The 19864-nt window shown below is 40.3% G+C and overlaps 1 protein-coding gene across 5 annotated transcripts in view; it reads left to right on the top strand.

Moving 5' to 3' along the window:
• The window catches only part of LOC125449139 (dysbindin-like), a 218738-nt gene that overhangs the window by 87308 nt on the left and 111566 nt on the right, over nt 1-19864 (top strand). For 4 of the 5 annotated variants that reach the window (XM_048524802.2, XM_059653468.1, XM_048524806.2 and 1 more), the window contains one exon: nt 1410-1432. The exons of the other annotated variant lie outside the window; for it this stretch is intronic. In XM_048524802.2, the coding sequence (XP_048380759.1) occupies nt 1410-1432 (23 nt within the window). The remainder of the gene's footprint in view (nt 1-1409; nt 1433-19864) is intronic. 5 annotated transcript variants of the gene reach the window in all.

The following is a 19864-nucleotide window of genomic DNA, read 5'->3' as shown; positions in this document are numbered from 1 at the left end:
TATCATTCTGTTGGAACATCAGTGTTGACATGATGAAGCTTGAGAATGACAATTTGCATTTATATAACTACACAGATGCCCAAGGAGACAGATAAAGTTTAGGTTTTAAGAAGGCCTTAAAGGATTAAAATGTGGAGAAACGAAAGGATCTTGGGAGGAAATTCAAGAGAGGAAATGGGTTTGGGGAAAAGTTTTATATATAAGGCACACAGCCCAAAGGCAGTTTAAACATGACAATGTGAATTTGGACACCAGAAGACTTGGAGTGGAACCTAATATGTGGAATAGGATTTTGGATAGGTAGTAGTTGACCACTGTTAGAATCAACTTGTGACAGTGGCTTGGCAATAGATATGTGTGGAGAGAAGTATATGGAGTTTGTGGTGAGGGCCAAAGCTGATGGCTTCAGTCCTAACAACACAGATAGTGAAGGAGTCGAGACAAGTGGTGCAAAGGTTGAAATAGGTATTGTGAGCACACAAGTGGTAGCTGGCTCCGTTTCTGAGGCATAGGCTCTTTGACATTCCAGAGGTAAACTTTGCTACAAAGTTAAGAATGGTACCAAGAAAGGATGGCATGACTTCACTGAGAAAAAGTGGCAAGACATTAGAAGAGAATGGTGTGGGTGACCATATAAAAGACTTTGTGGCTGGGGTCATCTCACTGCTCTAATGAGCAGGAATCTGATTAGTAAGATTCAACCAAGCAGTTGGAGAAATGATGGAGTGATAATGGGAACTGCAGATACTGGAGAATCCAAGATAACAAAGTGTGGAGCTGGATGAACACAGCAGGCCAAGCAGCATCTCGGGAGCACAAAAGCTGACGTTTCGATGAAGGGTCTAAGCCCGAAACGTCAGCTTTTGTGCTTCTGAGATGCTGCTTGGCCTGCTGTGTTCATCCAGCTCCACACTTTGTTATCTTGGAGAAATGATGGATGTGGGTTTAGGACGCAAAGATATTTTCAAAGGGCTTTAGAGGTGGAAGTGAAGTTAGCGGTTGAGGAATAGTTTTGCGAGCACATGTGTGTTGAGAATGTTTTAAAATGAAGACTGACTGAGGAGATAAAAAACCTTTTATAATGCAGGTAGCATGGACACCAGGAAATGATATTTGGCAGTCAATTAAAATATATTTTACATGCAGTACTGGATTTTCCAAAATATATGCGTGTCTCTCAGTTCTCCTAATGGAACAAGCTCCACACTCTATCCACCAACTCTTTCGCCGCCCCCCCCCCCCAGTCACTGTTAAGGTTAAACTAGACATTTTACGCCCCTGAGTACTATTTGACTGACCCAAATTTCTGACCGTATTAGAGTTTTTTTTATTTTTCAATAGTTGTCTTGAAATTTGCATTATTTATAAATGGCATATGCATTTATTAACATCTTATTTTTCTCAAACAGAAAAAGAATTGAAGCTTTGAAAGGTAGGGTTTCTTATTTGATTTATCTTGTTTTTGCCTGTTATGATAGCAAAGAGATTACTTTACTTTATAGAGATTTACTGCCGGGGATAACTGTTGCATCCAGTTTATAAATTGATCACTCACATGCTTTTGAAGGGAACAGTGAACGATTGTAATGGGAAAATGATGTTTTCACCACTTGATCAAATGGCTGTCACTGCCTTGCCAATTTGAAAAGATCCTGAGCAACTGTAAAGGAAAAATTCCTTTTACAGTTGATTTTAGCTACTAATATGTGTGGTTGAACTTTTGTGCCCCTTTTCGTTGAAGGGTCATAATTAGATTTAAGTTTAGTGTCACGTATATGAAAGTCAGTGAAAAGGGACTTCTTGCATGTTAGACGCAAAGTGTTGCTGTGCTCTGGCGTCATGTTGAAACACAAGGTAATGCAAGATTGTATTGCAAATAGAGTTCATTTTTCTCTCTTTTCCTTCTCTGCTGTACCTCCAGTCACTGCTTGATGCTGGCCAGGGGCTTTGGAATGTGCTTCTTGTCTCTACAATAGGCTCTGGGGTCTCGGTTCATGACCTCTGTATCGTAGTAGGAACCGTGAGCCCAGTGATGCGCAAGTTCCATACTTCCTCTCCACCATCCGATGCTCCTCCAGAGGCCGTCGCTGGTCATTCGGGTCCTCTTGCTTAAGTGCCCGGACCCTTGGCCCAGCCTGCAAGTCTGGGCCAGGGGAATTGGCCCGGTCCCTGCTCCTCGCTTGCCAAGAGACCCTGGCCAGGGTGGAGCCATGTCTGACTTGTCCTGGCATTGCTGCCGCCAAAGCGGCATCCTTCACCCACCACTTTCTAGGCTTCAAAGAAAAGAAAAAGAGTAAAAACAGAAAGAAAAGAAAAAATGACAAAGCAAATGGGAGTGCATGAGCCTAGTGCTCAGCCCTGCTAACCTCCACCATCTGCATATCATGGACAAAGATAGAAACATATCTTAAGTTCTGGTCTGGTGGAGAAGCAAAAAATCAGATCTTAATGGCCTCAATTAGGTCTCAAAAAATCTTAATTTCTAAGTCACGCCCCTCACCCACTGCCGGAACAAAAGTTAATTTTTAGTGTAACCCATGCACCAATGGCAGTAATGCCATGCAGCGCGTCTGGTGTCAATGGTCACTGATTTCTAAAACCAAAAGTTGCATTACCTATTTCTGGCTCATTCAGACCTTGAGCAGACCCAGTTGGAATATTTCAGTTGGAGGTAAGGTAAATGCTGGAATAAGTCTGCATCTGGATAATTCTCTTCACACTAACTGTAGAATTATTTAATATAGTCATTGCAGTAATCACTGATCAAAGTCAAAAGCTGAAGTTGTTCTGAATGTCTATCTCCTTTCCTAATTTTAGTGTATGGAAGAAACTTTGTTATCTTTGTGATCAGACAGCACTAGTGATTATTTTGTTTAAACTATTTTTGCTGTGATCAGGTTACTTAATGACTCTTAACTCCCTGGAAGTTTTTAGACAAGTTTCCAAGTCCCCACTGGAGCTATATGGTTGATTGCTTCTGGCCACCATCTTTTATTACATAAATCAATTGGAATCTTCCAAGCTAACACATTCTGTATTGGGTACTTTTTCTTTAGTTATTAGCAGGAAGTAGTGGACATTCCGTTTAATATACCTAATACATTTGTGCAAAGGATATTGAAGAATCCACTTTATTACGTCTCAGTAATTTGGTCATTCGGTGTCTTGCTCTATTATTTATTGGCTCTAATTTCTTACAACCTAGGCTGGAAGGGTGTGTCTTAACTCTATTCCCACCACACCCCGGGTCACAATGTAAAATAAAAATAATTACTCCAGTATCAATATGACTAATTAAATCTATATAATGTTTTAAACAGCAAGATCAATTAACAGAGTTTCTTAATAAACATAATCAGCCTAGTATCAAAAACAAAACTTATTCAGTACAAATGCAATGATTCACTATTCTGCATGGTCAATAATTTAGAAGCGTAACTACTTAATCTTCTGAATATATCCAAGAGATAGATGCACACTGTTTTTCAAAGGAAAAGGATTTATGCTTCTAAATTATTGTTATCGTTTATGTCAAAATTATAAAAATAAAATAAAACTTGAGCAAGATAACAAAGTGTGTAGCTGGATGAACGCAGCAGGCCAAGCAGCATCTCGGGAGCACAAAAGCTGACGTTTTGGGCCTAGAACCTTCTTCAGAGGGGGGAATGGGAAGAGGGTTCTTAAATGAATAGGGACAGAGGGGGAGGCGGACCAAAGATGGATAGAGGAGAAGATAGGTGGAGAGGAGAGTATAGGTGGGAGGTGGGGAGGGGATCCCAAAACCAGCCCAGCTCGTCCCCTCCCCCACTGCATCACCAAACCAGTCCAGCTCGTCCCCGCCTCCCTAACCTGTTCTTTCTCTCACCTATACCCTCTTTCCCCTCAAGCCGCACCTCCATTTCCCACCTACCAACCTACCAACCTCATCCCGCCTCCTTGACCTGTCAGTCCTCCCCAGACTGACCTATCCCCTTCCCACCTATACTCTCCTCTCCACCTATCTTCTCCTCTACCCACCTTTGGTCCACCTCCCCCTCTGTCCCTACTTATTTCAGAACCCTCTCCCCATCCCCCTCTCTGATGAAGGATCTAGGCCCGAAACGTCAGGTTTTGCACTCCTGAGATGCTGCTTGACCTGCTGTGTTCATCCAGCTACACACTTTGTTATCTTGGATTTTCCAGCATCTGCAGTTCCCATTAACTCTAAAACTTGAGCAAAGATGGTTCCATTGGGATTACCATTATTACTTGGATCATTGGAATTGTGAGTCATGACATATAATGGCACTATAATGACACACATCGTTGATATTCATTTGAAAAATCTGTGAGCAAGTTCAGGAGATTTGAGTGAGTTGCAATCACCATAACTTGCTGGTCCATTTATTTATTTTGCTTCATGCATTTTGCAACACACCTTTGGTGCCCTCTTTAGGGAGAAAACAAACACATCTAGTGTTTATGGTTTACATGAGTTTCTTCCTCTCGACTTCATCTGACCCATATCCTTACTACTTTCTCTCTCGTGGGCTTAGTTAAACTAGACTGCACCTAGGATATTCATTCACTTGGTAGCAGATTGCACACCCCAACCACCTTGAGTAAAGAAGTTTGTCTTGAATTTCTTCTAGAATTTACTTGTCTCGTATTTATGACTCCTAATTTTGGAATACCCCACAAACTGACAACATTCTTTTCTTAATCACCCTGTTAAACCCCTTCAGAATGATCAGGACACCTGTGAGGTCATCCATCAGTCACCTTTTGCTCTGGTATTAGTAACTTAAGATGTATATCAATTAATTAGAGGATGGATTTAAGTTCTAAATGGACAACAGTAGCACCATGATATCTGTTCAGATTGAGAAAAATTGATTACAATTTATCTTGTTTCCTCTGGTTTTGGTGCAAGTTAGTTCTATGTATTGAGTCTGATAATGGTGAAATGTAAATTGGAGTTAATTTTGTAAAAGATGTTCAAACTGGCAATAGGGATAAAGAAACCTTCAAATACTTCAGTTTGTGATTATGACTTGTAGTGGTGTGACTAATATTTGTACACTGGCTCAGCAACTTGGCCAAAACCCATTTATAACTTCATGAATGTCCCCAGCTTCCTTGATTAGCCAATATGTCACCTTTCTCGTGTTATTGTCCCTAAATTCACTGCAGAAAATTCAAGCCAGAACTTAACTGTTTCTCACCTTTTTGAAAACATGATAACTGGTGTAGAAAGGATATTAAAATATTGAATTTTAGTTCATGTGTGAACAGTCAAATATTATAAACCCTATCAAAGGTTAAGTTTTTCTTTTGTTCCGTTTTCTCTTTTATATGTCACTTTATCTAATCTTTCTTTCAATCTCTTAATTTCTCTTTCCTTGATGTGACTCAAATTTATCTTCCTCTTCAACCATCCTTGTTTCATTACTTATCCTTTAAATTTAATCAGTTGATAATGTTCCACGCGCTCCATTGCTGTCCCATTATCAGCTTCCATTTTCAGAAAGTTACGATGGAAAACAATTTTTCATTGAAAGGTGCCAGAAAATGGATACATTGCCAGATGCTCTATTCCAGAAAATTCTGAAGTAAATAATGATTAGAATTATGGGTCTTTCCCCAAGAACGTTTAGCCCCGTCATGAGTGTTGTATATTGTAGTTGAGCTTTATCTTTCTTTGAAAGTAGAATTTGAGAGATTGGGCAATTCTTGTTTTCATGATTTTATAACTCAGAAGTGCGCTAAGTGTGAGTCCACAGGTCGATTGAAGTAGTTTGCACTTACGCTTGTATGTAAAGATATTGTGATTGTAAGACAGAATTTGAATTCAGTTCTGTTGTCTCATAAATTGCAAGTATAAAATTTCAGATTAAAAACAATTTTCTGGAAAAATCCAGCGGAGTCTGGCAGCGTCTGTGTGGGGTGGGGGGGGGGGGGGGGTGGTGGAGGGGGTGAGGGGGAGAGAGAGAGAGTGTTTTGAGACCAACATGCTTCTGCTTTGGAACAGAAAGGGGGTGGCAAATAATGTTTCTCTATGCTATTGACAAAGGAAAAGGGGAGCAAACGTATAGGATGGTAAGGGTGCCCAGTGAAAAATGCAAATGGAGCCCTGATAGTAGACTGAGATACAAATTCAGCATAGATATTAGTGATAGGAGTTAACTGCAGGAAAAAGATCTGGTCTTCAGAAAGCAAACCCATGTAAACAAGACATTAGGGAGAGCGAAGTGTGGAGGTGAATCAAAATGAGGGACAGTGTTTATGATCTGATGTTGAAATTAATGTCTTCCAGTTGTGAACCATTTCAACTCTCCCACCCACTCCCTGGGCGACATGTCCATCCTGGACTGGCTTCAGTGTCACAGTGACATCACCTAGAAATTGGAGGAGCAGCGCCTCCTATTCAGCCTTGGGAACCTACAACCCTATGGTCTCAATGTGGAGTTTCAAACTCTCCCTACCTCCATCCCACTGACCAACCCCTACCTAGACACCTATCACCATCCCAACCACCTTCCCCAGCCCCACCCCTCCAGTCTGTATTTATTTCAGACCTCCATTCCCCCCTCTCCCATTTCTGAAGGAGGGCCCCGACCCAAAACGTCAACTCTCCTGCTCCTTTGCTGCATGGCCAGCTGTGCTCCTCCAGCTCCTCACTGTTATCGCTGACTCTAGTAATGGCAGTTCTTACTATTTCTTGCATAAGTACTGTTTCTTTGAATTTTTTAAATTGTGAACTGAAATGGGAAAAGAACTGTTTTAAAAGCCACAGATTGAAGGATTACTACACTTGCTTTAAAAAAAGTTACCTGACATTCATTGTAAGTACTGTTTATACAGGTGTTAGTGCAAACATTGGAGAAAGCCTAGATAAAGATGAATTGGAACCTGGGGCCTGTGTATGAATGGATATTTAGGCAATAAGTAGCTGATCAGTCTGTGAAGTGACCAATTAACAGTGACAAATGCCTCCTGCCTGCAACAACTGTTTGGCTCTGGTGTGCCTCACTGGCGTAGTGAGCTGGAAATAAAGCCCTGCTTTTCCTGGAATCATCACAAAAGTTTAAAAAAATTTAAAATATGCAGAATTCCCTAATTTACCTAATTTTCAAACCCAGGTTGACAGACAGCATGGATCAGGTTTCTGAACTTTAGAAAAATTGTTATTTATTAGATGTAAATAGACACTAGCTGTCAATATAGTCTGTCAGTAATTCCCTAACCCCTTTATAAACTCATACTTACACACACGCACAGACGGAGGATAAACGTGGGTCTATGAACAGGAGGATAGACTAGGTAGTTGGTTCAGTGGTTAGAGTTTTAACCAGCATAGTTATGTGCCAACAGTTCATTGTTGTTTACCTGTAGTAAGAGTTTAATTATTTGTAATAAATAGTAATTATCATCAAGTGCAGAAACATGATCCATGCTTCTGTCAACCTGGACCTAAATGACCGTTAAATTGAGAAATTCTGTGTACATTTAAAAATCCATAACTTTGTAATGACTTCGTAATAACAGTGCTTGATTTCCAGCAAGCTCTCAGCAAGTTATAACAAAATTTGGGAGCTTGGCCATGATTGATTTGAAGCATTAAACAATGCTGATTTGGATGTGATATTAGTAAATAACAAAGGTAAAGAGGGAGGAGCCAGGCTGTCTGCTGCATTTAAGGTATTGCTTTGGAAATGGCAAAGAATTTCCTGCAGGTGGCAGAGTTGTTCTTGGCAGTCTTGAAGGACCATTCAAAGATAGGTTAATTGACTTGGCAAGTAAACTGGAGGTAGTGTTACATGGCAGAGCTGCCAAGGAAGAGATCATTGAGGTATTAGTATGGCATTTTTGTTTAAAGGAAATAGAAGAGACAAGTACAAGAGAAATACAAGATGCAAAAATGAGTATTAAACAAATACAACACAATAGCTTTGTATTCTGGGGAGTGACTATCAAAATCAGGTGATATTCAATTAGAGTTAAAGCAGCTTGAAGGTGAGAGAATGAAGAAGCTCAAGATGGCCAAAAAAACAGACAGGAAACAGAAATGAGAAAATTGTTACTACCCTTGGAACTCTCTGCCTTTTTCTCTGGACACCTTCACCATCTGTTCCACTTGCTTCTCATCCTACTTTGTAACAGTATAAAGTTGATCATTTCCAGCCTCCTTTGCTTCTGAAAAAGACTCCTATTAAACTGAAAATGTTAACTGTTTCCCTGTTTACAGATGCTGTAAGACCTTCTGGGTTTCTCCAGCATTTTGCTTTTATTTCAGATCTTTAGCATCTGCACTGTCCTATTTGTACAGAAGTTCAGTGACCTTTGCAGATGTTAGTATTTACTTTAAGATAGCAAAGTGTGGGGCTGGATGAACACAGCAGGCCAAGCAACGTCTTAGGAGCACAAAAGCTGACGTTTCGAGCCTAGATCCTTCATCAGAAAAGGGGGATGGGGAGAGGATCCTGAAATAAATAGGGAGAGAGGGGGAGGCGGACTGAAGATAGAGGAGAAGATAGGTGCAGAGAAGAGAATGGGTGCGGAGGTAGGGAGGGGATAGGTCAGTCCGGGGAGGATGGACAGGTCAAGGGGGCGGGATGAGTTTAGTAGGTAGGAAATAGAGGTGTGGCTTGAGGTGGGAGGAGGGGATAGGTGAGAGGAAGAACAGGTTAGGCAGGTGGGCACGTGCTGCGCTGGTTTTGGGATGCAGTGGGGGGGGGAGGGGAGATTTTGAAGCTGGTGAAATCCACATTGATACCATTGGGCTGCAGGGTTCCCAAGCAAAATATGAGTTGCTGTTCCTGCAACCTACGGGTGGCATCATTATGGCACTGCAGGAGGCCCAGAATGGACACGTTGTCTAAGGAATGGGAGGCGGTGTTGAAATGGTTCGCAACTGGAAGTTGCAGTTGTTTGCTGAGAACGGAACATAAGTGTTTTGCAAAACGGCCCCCAAGTCTCCGCTTGATTTCCCCAATGTTGGGGAAGGCACACTGTGTACAGCGGATGCAGTATACCACATTGGCAGATGTGCAGGTGAACATCTTGACGTGGAAAGTCATCGTGGGGGTGAAGGTGGTGGTGGGGGGCAGGTGTAGCACCTCCAGCGGTTGCAGGGGAAAGTGCCGGGTGTTGTGGGGTTGGAGGGGAGTGTGGAGCGGACAAGGGAGTCGTGGAGAGAGTGGTCTCTCCAGAAGGCAGACAAGCGTGGTCTTTGATGGTGGGGTCGGATTGTAGATGGCGGAAGTGTCAGAGGATGATGCGTTGTATCCGGAGGTTGGTGGGGTGGTATGTGAGGACTATGGGGATTCCCTTTGGGCGGCTATTGCGAGGGCGGGGTGTGAGGGATGAGGTGCGGGAAATGCGGGAGACACGGTCGAGGGCGTTCTCGACCACTACGGGGGTGGGGGTGGGTGTTGCGGCCCTTGAAGAATGAGGACATCTGGGATGAGTGGGAGTGAAATGCCTCATCCTGGGAGCAGGTGCGGCAGAGGTGAAGGAATTGGGAATAGGGGATGGAATTTTTGCAGGAGGGTGGGTGGGAGGAGGTGTATTCCAGGTAGCTGTGGGAGTTGGTTTGGCTTGAAATGGACATCAGTTTGTAGGTGGTTGCCTGAGATGGAGACAGAAAGGTCCAGGAAGGTAAGGGATGTGTTGGAGACAGCCCAGGTGAACTTGAGGTTGGGGTGGAAGGTGTTGGTGAAATGGATGAACTATTTACTGTATTCAGTTCTTTGCTGGACATTGAAATGGTCTAACTTTACTCCATTTTAAGAGGCTGTATTATGTAGCTGATTGCTTAGCATGTGGCCTGTAATACAAAGGTAGTAAGGTGAGGAAAAATCATGTGATGGTATGAAGCATTATTAAAATAGGTCCAGATCTCTCAACAGAAGAACACTGGGGAATATGCTTAATGCTAAATAAAATGCTAATTTTTTCGTGCAATGTTTTTAGATTTTGTCTTTCAAATTACATGTTACTAAATTTTTTGAAACACCTTTATAGTTCCATATGTCATAACACCTAATGATCTGAACAACCTTATGATCATGCTGACAAATTTCCACATCGCTTTTTGTCCTACTCGTATTTTTGTGTGTTTTTAAAAAAATTTTTCAAATGCTATTGTGCCGGTACTTATATATTTTTGTGCCTTTATGTTATGTTAATTCAGTCAGACATTGCGCAAATATTGGCCAGTCTGTCCATTTTGAAGTTATAATACCTGTTTGGTCAACAGAACAATGAATTTTTACTTAAAGTACTGCTTGTAATAAAATCAATTTACAGATCTTATATTTTGCTAAACTTAGATTAGTAAGCAAAACTAAAGCAACATTTTAAGATCCTTTTTGTGCCAATAGGAAAAAAGTCATTAATTATATTAATTATTCCTGTAATGTCTTTTTACAAGCAAGGCTGGAGGAGCACACTGTCTAGTACTATTACTCCATAGATCGCAACACAATCAAAATATTTTTCCCAGTTACTGGAATGGTTTATCTATATCAGGTTTTAAATATTTTAAAAAAATTATCAACAAGATTTCTTTAATAAATAAATTGTTTTATTAGGAAAACAAAACTTGTTCAGAAGATGCTGATTATCATACACAGTAAAAAAATGTATATACCTCTAAATAATCCAAAACACACACATACACTCTTTAGGAAATGAGAAAAGTATATTTCTCTCTGCAGAGATTTACTTTAAGAAAAAAAACTTTCTGGCTGATAGGAGGAATATTCCTGAAGGCAAAAAGGATAAGGCATAGAATATGCTGAAATCTATTGCTCTGATTTCTGGCATGTGCTAGAAGGTCACTACTTGCATGCAGTGGTGTCTACACCTCTGTGATTACAGGCAACTCAATCTCTCTTCAGGACAAATCTGCCCTCACTGCAATCAGCCTTGTAAAACTTATTTGCGCTCCTTCCATGGCCTCTCTATTCTTGCGCAAGGAGACCAAAACTGTGGTCTTAACAAGGTCTTATAGCACTGCATTCAGGCTTCCTTGCTGCTGTACTCAAATGCTATTGCAATGAATGCCAGCATACCTCTTGCCGCTATGATTGTTTGCTTTCAATGACTAGTGTTAAAGACACCCAAGCTCTCTTGTACATCTACATTTCCCAGTATAATACACTGACATTGTATTTTTCCTACTAAAAAAGGACAACTTCACATTAATCTATATTATGTTGCATCTGCCTGTGCATTCGAACTTGTCTAAATTGCCCTGACACCTCTGTGTCCTCTTCACCATTGTCACTCTCTCACCTGGTTTCATATTCTGCAATTTGATAGTATTACTCTCGATCTCCTCATCCAAATTGTTGATATAATTTGAGAATACTAGAGCCAAATCATTGACCCCTATGGCACCTTTACCCTACTTGTACTTTTACTCTGAAAACAACCCTTTTGCAGGAAGCTAATTTGCTTTAGACAGTAAAATAACAGAATAATGGATTTACATGTTTTTGGCTTTTAGTTTAGGTATATAGGCTTTAATTTCAATGCTTGACTTTGGCCACAACAATTGCTATTTGTATCACAATGGCGTGGTTGAGTTTGAAAACTGTATGAATTGTGAATTGTAATTTGTGTCCTATTTCTCAATGTGTATGTTATATTTCAAGGAACATAGTTTCTATTTAGAAAAGCAAAACTCTTGTCTCACTTTATATGTTGAATTTACGAACTACAGATCAACAAACTTGTTTGCTGTTCACTAGCTGATGTAGAAAATCACGATGGTTGCACTCCTTTAGACCAGAACATTGTTCTATTTCAGTTGGGTGTTGGGTTTCTTGTACAAGCCTATAATAAAGCAATGTGTTGTAAAAATATATTCATTTACTGATTTTTTTAAAGGTTGTACTATGAGTAAGTATTATACAAAATAATGGATGGAATATTGCATAACTTCTTTAGATTAGAGATATTGTAATGACTTGTGGTTTTTAAAAATTTTATTTTCAAAATCTGATTTTTTTTTAAATCATAGAAGTAACTTCCAAAAGGTTGGTCTGTTCTCTCAGGATTTATGAAATATTCTAAAAATGCTGAAAATAAGTGTTACTGAAACTTTTTGGCTTGCACTCGTCGGGACAAATGCAAATAGGTCAAATTTCTAAAGATCACAATTTATATCACCAGAGAAAAGGTGCAGGTTTGCTGATTAATTGGCTCAGATTTATTGTAGTGTTGCCATTGAGAAAACAATGGGGAATTATTGGTTCCTCATCTTCAGGATAATTCAAAAGTCACAAGGTTTGAGTGTATTTCTTTTGTATGCACAGAATGGGTCTCTACATATGTCACTCTCAAACATTTAAAGAAAAAGCTGCATTTGAACTTAATTATCTTAAATTGGCTGTTTGTCATCTTGGATTCTACAACATCTGCAGTTTCCATTATCAATGACCAGATCAAGCTTGCTGCTGCCCAAAGGATCGCTTTGTGCTCTATTTCTATATGCTTTCTAAGTGAGCAAAAAGCTACGGCCCTATTACGAGAACTATAAAAGTGAAACTTTTATATTGACTGGTCAAGTTAGATTTGGGAGGGAAATAGTGGAGAAACCATTAACCAGATTTCTGAACTAAAATTTTGAGAACTGGAGCGTGTTAGACTGCTCCATCTCAAAAATGAATCTGAGCATGGAATGAAGTGCACTAAGATATAAACAAGCCCTTAAGCGCTGCTGCAGATTTGCCCCCATTACAACCAGCATTGTAGCTCTCCTTCCGTAACAGCTGCACTCTTGCATTTGTCTGATAATCTCTAATGAATGCAGAGTGGGGTACCCACCATGGCAGTATGTCATTAACATCTTTGTAGCCCTGCAGCCTGGTTCTCTGCATGATTGCTGCTACCTTCTCTGCAGTCTCCATCCAGTTTGTTTAGATAGGCAAAGAGGTCATCTCCTCCTGTTGACCCTCAGGATTACATTCCATCTTTCCTAAATAGTGTGGAGGACAGCATGTAGGGTCAGTTTGGGATCTCCCTGCTGCCAGGCCAGCAAATGACTTTCTGCGCAAAAATGCCTCTGGCCACCAGAAGAGATAAGTAGAATAAGTTTAGTAGAGCTAAAATTAAAAACAAACAAAAGGGCAGAAAGCATTGGAGTTGTTTGTAGGTTTTATGCAGAAATTATATTGAAGCATGTGAAGATAAATCCGGAGATTGGAGTAATAAGGCTAACATAGTAATTGGAGGACTTTAAGGTTCATATAGACCAGGTAAGCTGGAGGACAGGTTCATGACATTTGGATAAAATGTATTATAAAATACATTTTGTGATTGCTATGCCAAATAATCAACTGGAATAAGTTTTCTTGTGTTGTGCAATGGGAAAGGTTAACTTATAACCTCAAAGGGGCCTTTAGGGAAGAGTGACCATATCATGGTGGAATTTTATATTGGCTTTGAACACTGTTTAATTAAATCCAAAATTAGATCTTAATTCTCATCAAATCAAATGAAGAAGGGTAGGGTTGCAATGATAGATTGGGAAACTATATTTTTAAAACAATGTGGATAAGCAATGGAGATAATGGGAACTGCAGATGCTGGAGAATTCCAAGATAATAAAATGTGAGGCTGGATGAACACAGCAGGCCAAGCAGCATCTCAGGAGCACAAAAGCTGACGTTTTGGGCCTAGACCCTTCATCAGAGAGGAGCTCTCTGATGAAGGGTCTAGGCCCGAAACGTCAGCTTTTGTGCTCCTGAGATGCTGCTTGGCCTGCTGTGTTCATCCAGCCTCACATTTTATTATCTTGGATAAGCAATGGCCCCTGTTTAAAGAATTAAAATTGACAAATAAAAATTCCTCTAAAGGCAGAAAAGCACCACAAGGAAAATGTTAACTAACTGTGCGAAACAAGGAGTTAAGAGCATTAGATAAAAGACTTATGTTGCCAAAAATGATTTGTCTGCTTGAAGATTGAGGCAAACTAAATTTCAGCAAGAGAAGAGCAAGAACTTGATGAGCAAAGAGAAAATGAAAGTAAATTGGCAAAAGATATAATACATAGATCATACACATTTGAAAAATAAATGGAAGAGATTAATGAAAGTAAATACTGAAAAAATAATAAGGCTAAGAGCAGAAAATCTATTTAGACCTGACAACCTGATGTTTTCAAAGCAGCAGCCTCAGATTATCTGTGTTTTGGTCTCCCAAAATTCCAAGTCTAGAGCACTCTCTAAAGATCAGCAGATAACATGCATAATACCATGCTTGAGAGAGGAAGAAGATAGAAAAGAGAACCTACCATCAAAACATAATATGTTATTGGGGCCTGATGCAAAGCACTTAGAAATCCATATTTTTAAGCAGAATTGGCAAGGATTTATGAAAAGGAAATCATGTTTTACAAATATATTAGGAGCTTTTTGGTGATGCAACTAATAAGATGGAAAAGGGGAAACCAGTGGATGAATAGAGCCATAGAGCTGTTCAGCATGGACACAGACCCTTCAGTCCAACTCGTCCATGCCAACCAAATATCCTAAATTAATCTAGTCCTGTTTGCCAGCATTTGGCCCATATCCGTCTAAATGCCTCCTAGTCATATACCCATCCAGATGCCTTTTAAGTGTTGTAATCGTATCAGTCTCTACCACTTCCTCTGGTAGCTCATTCCATACAATGCACCACCCTCTTGCATGAAAAGGTTGCCCCTTAGGCCTTTTTTACATCTATGTAAAACCTATGCCCTCTAGCTTTGGACTTCCCACGCCAGGGAAAAGACCTTGTGTATTCAGCCTCCGTGTCCGTGTGCCTCATAATTTTACAAAACCTCTGTAAGATCACCTCACAGCCTCCAACGCTACAGGGGAAATAGCCGCAGCCTATTCAGCCTCTCCCTGTAGCTCAAACCCTCCAACCCTGGCAACATTCTTGTAAATTTTTTCTGAACCCTTTCAAGTTTTTCAACATCCTCCTTATAGCAAGGAGACCAGAATTGCACACAGTATTTCAGAAGTGGTCTAACCACTGTCCTGTGCAACCCCTATGACCTACTAACTCCTGTACTCAATACACCGACTCATAAAGGCCAGCATATCAAATGTCTTCTTTGCTATCCTGTCTACCTGTGACTCTAGTTTCAAGGAATTTTAAAAGTGCATTCCAAGGTTTCTTTGTTCAGCAACACTTCCCAGGATGTTACTGTTAAGTGTATCAGTCCTACCCTGATTTGCCTTCTCAAAATTCAACAACTCACTTTTATCTAAATTAAACTCCATTTGCGGCCCCTCGGCTCTTCTGATCAAGATCCCATTGTACTCTGGAGGTAACCTCCTTCACTGTCCACTAATCCACCAATTTTGGTGTCATCTGCAAACTTACTAACCATACCTCCTATGTTCACATCCAAATAATATCTAAATGACAAAAAGCAGCCACCCAGCACCAATCCTTGTGGCACATCAATGGTCACAGGCCTGCAGTCTGAAAAGCAACCCTACACTGCCACCCTCTGTCTTCTTCCTTCGAGCCAGTTATATATCCAAATGGGTGGTTCTCCCTGTATTCCATGTGATCTAACATTACTAACCAGTCTACAGTGAGGACCCTTGTCAAACATCTCAGTGAAGTCCATATAGAGCATGTCCACTGCTCCGCCCTCTTCAATCCCTTTTATAACTTTTTCAAAAAATTCAACCAATTTAGTGTTTGGAATTTCAAAGAGCATTTGATATGATGAGCATACATCAGGAATTGACAATTACTGCTGACCCAATCAACTATGTCCACATCCCAAAAATGAATTAAAAAAAAACGCAAAAAGGTTCTTTTACAAAATTAGGACTCATGGAATTGGGATAATATATTAGTGTGGATCAAGGATTGGTTAATGCACAGAAAAGTGTAAAAGAAGATGGGACTTTGAGTTTGGCAGCTAAAACTGGTAGATCATGCAAGGATCAGTGGTTGGATCTATGCGCTGATTGCATTATTAGCATATTACAATACAAATTTAAATTGGAAGGAAAGTGGTGAGAAGGATGCAAAGAGGCTGTATGGAGAGAAGCTACATGAGTGGCAGATAGATGGTAATGTGTAAAAGTCTGCAGCTGTCTGCTTTGATAAGTAAAACAGAAAAGCAGTGTTTTATTTTTGGAATGGTGCAAGAAGAAGAAATGCTTGCATTCAGAAGGACCTGGTCTCCCGGTACATGAATCACAAAGTTAGCATGCAGATGCAATGTGCAATTAAGAAGACAATTAGTTCTGTTACCAAATTTATAGGTTGGTGTATAATTAAAGAAAGGGTATTTGTATGGTCAGGCCTCACTATCCATGTTTTAGTTACTTCACATCAGAAAATATTTAATTTTCCAAAAGGATATATTGTGGAGATTCATAGGACTGATTCCTAGGCTGAGGAGATTATGCTATGAGGAGAAGTTACAAAGACTAGGTTTATATTCCCTGGAGTTTAGAAGAATGAGATGCGATGTAATTGAAATATAATTCTCATGGGGCATTGCCAGGTGTATGTGAAAATATATTTCCCCTCCCTAGGAAATCTAGCAAATTGGTCATAATTTCAGAATAAGGGAACACTCATTTCAGACTGAAATGAGACATTTCCTCCTTGAAAGGGATTTTAATCTTTAAAATTCTGAACACCAGAAATCTGTGAATGCTCAGATGCTGAGTATATTCACTTCTACTAGAAGTCAATAGATTCTGCAGTACTAAGAATTGAAGGATATAGTAGTGCTAGAGCGTGGGGTTGAGGTGGAAAGTCGACGAAGATCTTATTGGTGCCAGTTTAGCAATGCGAGAACTCCATTTTTAAGATAGAGATAAGGAGAAAGCTCCTCTCTGAGGCATGTGAGAAGGTGGCATTCTCTGACAGAGAGTCCATGTTATTGAATTTGTTCCATGCTGAGTTAGATTTTTATTGGACAAGAGATTGAGCTTTACTGGGGATAGATGGGAATGTGGTGTTCAGACCACAACCAGGTAAACTATCATATTATTAAATGGCTGAGTAGGCTTGAAGGGTTGTAGGATCTGCTCTTGTTTCAGTCTTTTTCTAATGTCCTACTTCCTCCAGTATTCCCCAGCATCACAGATGCCAATCATCGACCATTGCAATTCATTCCACGTAATAACAAGAAATAATTGAACACACTGGAGACTGCAATGGTTGTAAGCCCTGACAACATTCCAGTAATAAGTACTAAAGACTTGTGCTCCAATATGTGCCAGTCCCCTAGCTGGTCATTCCAGGACAGTTGCAAAACTGCCATCTACCCGACAATGTGGAAAGTGGGCCAGATATGACTTGTACATGAAAAGCAGGACAAAATTAACCCGGCCAATTACTGTTGCATCAGTCTAGTCTTAATCCCCTAAATTATTAGTAAAATGAAAGAACGTGTTGTCAACAGTGCTATCAAATGCCACTTGCTCAACAAAAATGTGCTAGCGAGTTTTGAGAAGATTTGTAGCTCAGGTTGAGGTTCTGGATGTGAGTTTGCTCGCTGAGCTGGAAGGTTAGTTTTCAGACGTTTCGTCACCATTCTAGGTAACATCATCAGTGAGCCTCCGACGAAGCGCTGGTGTTGTGTCCCGCTTTCTATTTATCTGGTTAGGTTTCCTTGGGTTGGTGATGTCATTTCCTGTTCTTTTTCTCAGGGGATGGTAGATTGGCTCCAAGTCAATGTGTTTGTTGATGGAATTCCGATTGGAATGCCATGCTTCTAGGAATTCTCGTGCATGTCTCTGCTTGGCTTGTCCTAGGATGGATGTGTTTGGATATGTAACACATCCATCCTAGGACAAGCCAAACTAACCTTCCAGCTCAGCAAGCAAACTCACATCCAGAAATGTGCTGACTAATGTCCGGTTTGGGTTCTGCAAGGATCACTTGGCACCTGACCTCATTACAACCTTGATTCAAATATCAACAAAAAAGTTGAATTCCAGAGGTGAGGTGAGAATGACTGCCTTAGACATCAAGTCTGTATTTGACAGTGTGACATTGATTTCAGTTTTGCTAAGACTCCTCAGCTGGAGCAAACTCTGTGCTGATTGATGTGATATCCTGACTTGTAGAAAAACAGATGTGGTTGTTGGGCATTAGTCATCTCAACTCCAGAGCCATCTCTCAGGAGTTCCTCAGGCTAGCTGTCCTAGGCCTAGCCACCTTCAGCGGCTTCATCAGTGACCTTCCCTCCATCATAAGGTCAGAAGCCAGGATGTTTGCTAGTGATTGTACAAAATTCAGCACCATTCGTGACTTTCTTAGAGAAGCAGTCTGTGTTCAAATGCAATGCAATCTGGATCATTTCCAGGCTTGAGCTGACAAGTAGCAAGTAATATTCGTGCTGCACAAATGCCAGATAATGACCACCTCCAATAAGAGGCAATCTAACCACCACCCCCTAGACATATAATGTTACCATTACTGAAACTCCCATGATTAACATCCTTGGGGTTATCATCAACCAGACTGGACTCACCACATGAACGCAGTGGCTATGAGTACTATGGCATAAATTACAACCACTTCTATGTAGAAGGACAAGGCCAGCAGATACATGGGAACAACACCACCTGCAAGTTACCTCCGAGCCCCTCTCACCATCTGACTTAGAAATACATCACCTTCACTGTCGCTAGTTCAGAATCGTGGAATTTACTCCTAATAAGGCACTGTGTGTGTACTTATAGCACATGGACTGCAATGATTTAAGATGGCAACTCACCACTGCCACCTCAAGGGCAACAGCATTTAACTAGTACAGTGCAGTAATTTATGTGTTGCATGTTTCATCTGCAGTAAGAAACATATTTATTTTTGTTTTTAAGTTCTTAATACGCAATAATACTGCACCAATGACCTCACTTCTTTATTTACATGACTGTGATGTGAAATGGTAACATTCCTTAGATCTATAGAGAATGAATTAGTTTTTGTTGACATTTTATGGAATATGCCTGTATTTGTAAGCATTTCTTTCAACAGCTTTAGTTCCAATATTGTAGTTTGGATATACGTAATTCAAATAGGCAATTATGTCAAGTCCATGTCAGCATAGCAAGGAATTGCTCTGCTAACCACAAAGTGCTACTAAAATGGAAACTTGTTCAGGTGCCATAAAACATGCACCTTTTTAAAGTTAATGGACCAAATGGATTCTCCTGTACACTTACACAGATAATGATCTGTTTAAAAAAATGAAATAATAAATTATGGTATCATAAATACTTGTGATATTTAAGGAATTGTCGCAGAAATAGAAATAAGCTCAAATTCTGTAATTTAAGAAAAACATAGAATTGGAACATTAGATACTGAAGCAGCCCATTTCTAAATGCAGCAATACCTGGACAATGTTGAGGTTTGGCCTAAAAAGTGACGAGTAACATTCACACAGCACAAATGTCAAGCAATGACCATCTTCCAAAAGGGGAGACTCTAACCATCATCCCTTGATATTCAATGGTGTTACAATCACTGATTCCTCCACTATCAACATTCTGGGGGTTAACATTGACTAGAAACTAAAATAGACTAGCCATATAAATGTAGTGACCACAAGAAGCAGGTCAGAGGCTTGGAATTCTGCAACCAGTATCTCCTATTGCCTTACTCGACCGAAGCCTGTCCACCATCTATTAGCCATAAGCCAAGAGTGTATGTAATACTCCTCACTTGCTTGAAAGAAGTGCCATCAGCACTCCAGTTTAACACCATCCACGACAAAACCTACATGATTAGCACCATATCCATGAATTCCTTCACTTCACTGATGCTCAGTAGCAGCAGTATGCCTCACAAGACGCACTGCAGAAGTTCATTAAGCTCCTTACCATCTTCAAAACCCACA

Source organism: Stegostoma tigrinum, chromosome 2 (assembly GCF_030684315.1).
Source record: "Stegostoma tigrinum isolate sSteTig4 chromosome 2, sSteTig4.hap1, whole genome shotgun sequence".
Lineage (NCBI taxonomy): Eukaryota > Metazoa > Chordata > Chondrichthyes > Orectolobiformes > Stegostomatidae > Stegostoma > Stegostoma tigrinum.
Note: the sequence above shows the minus strand (reverse complement) of the source record. Positions and strands in the feature narration are given on the sequence as shown.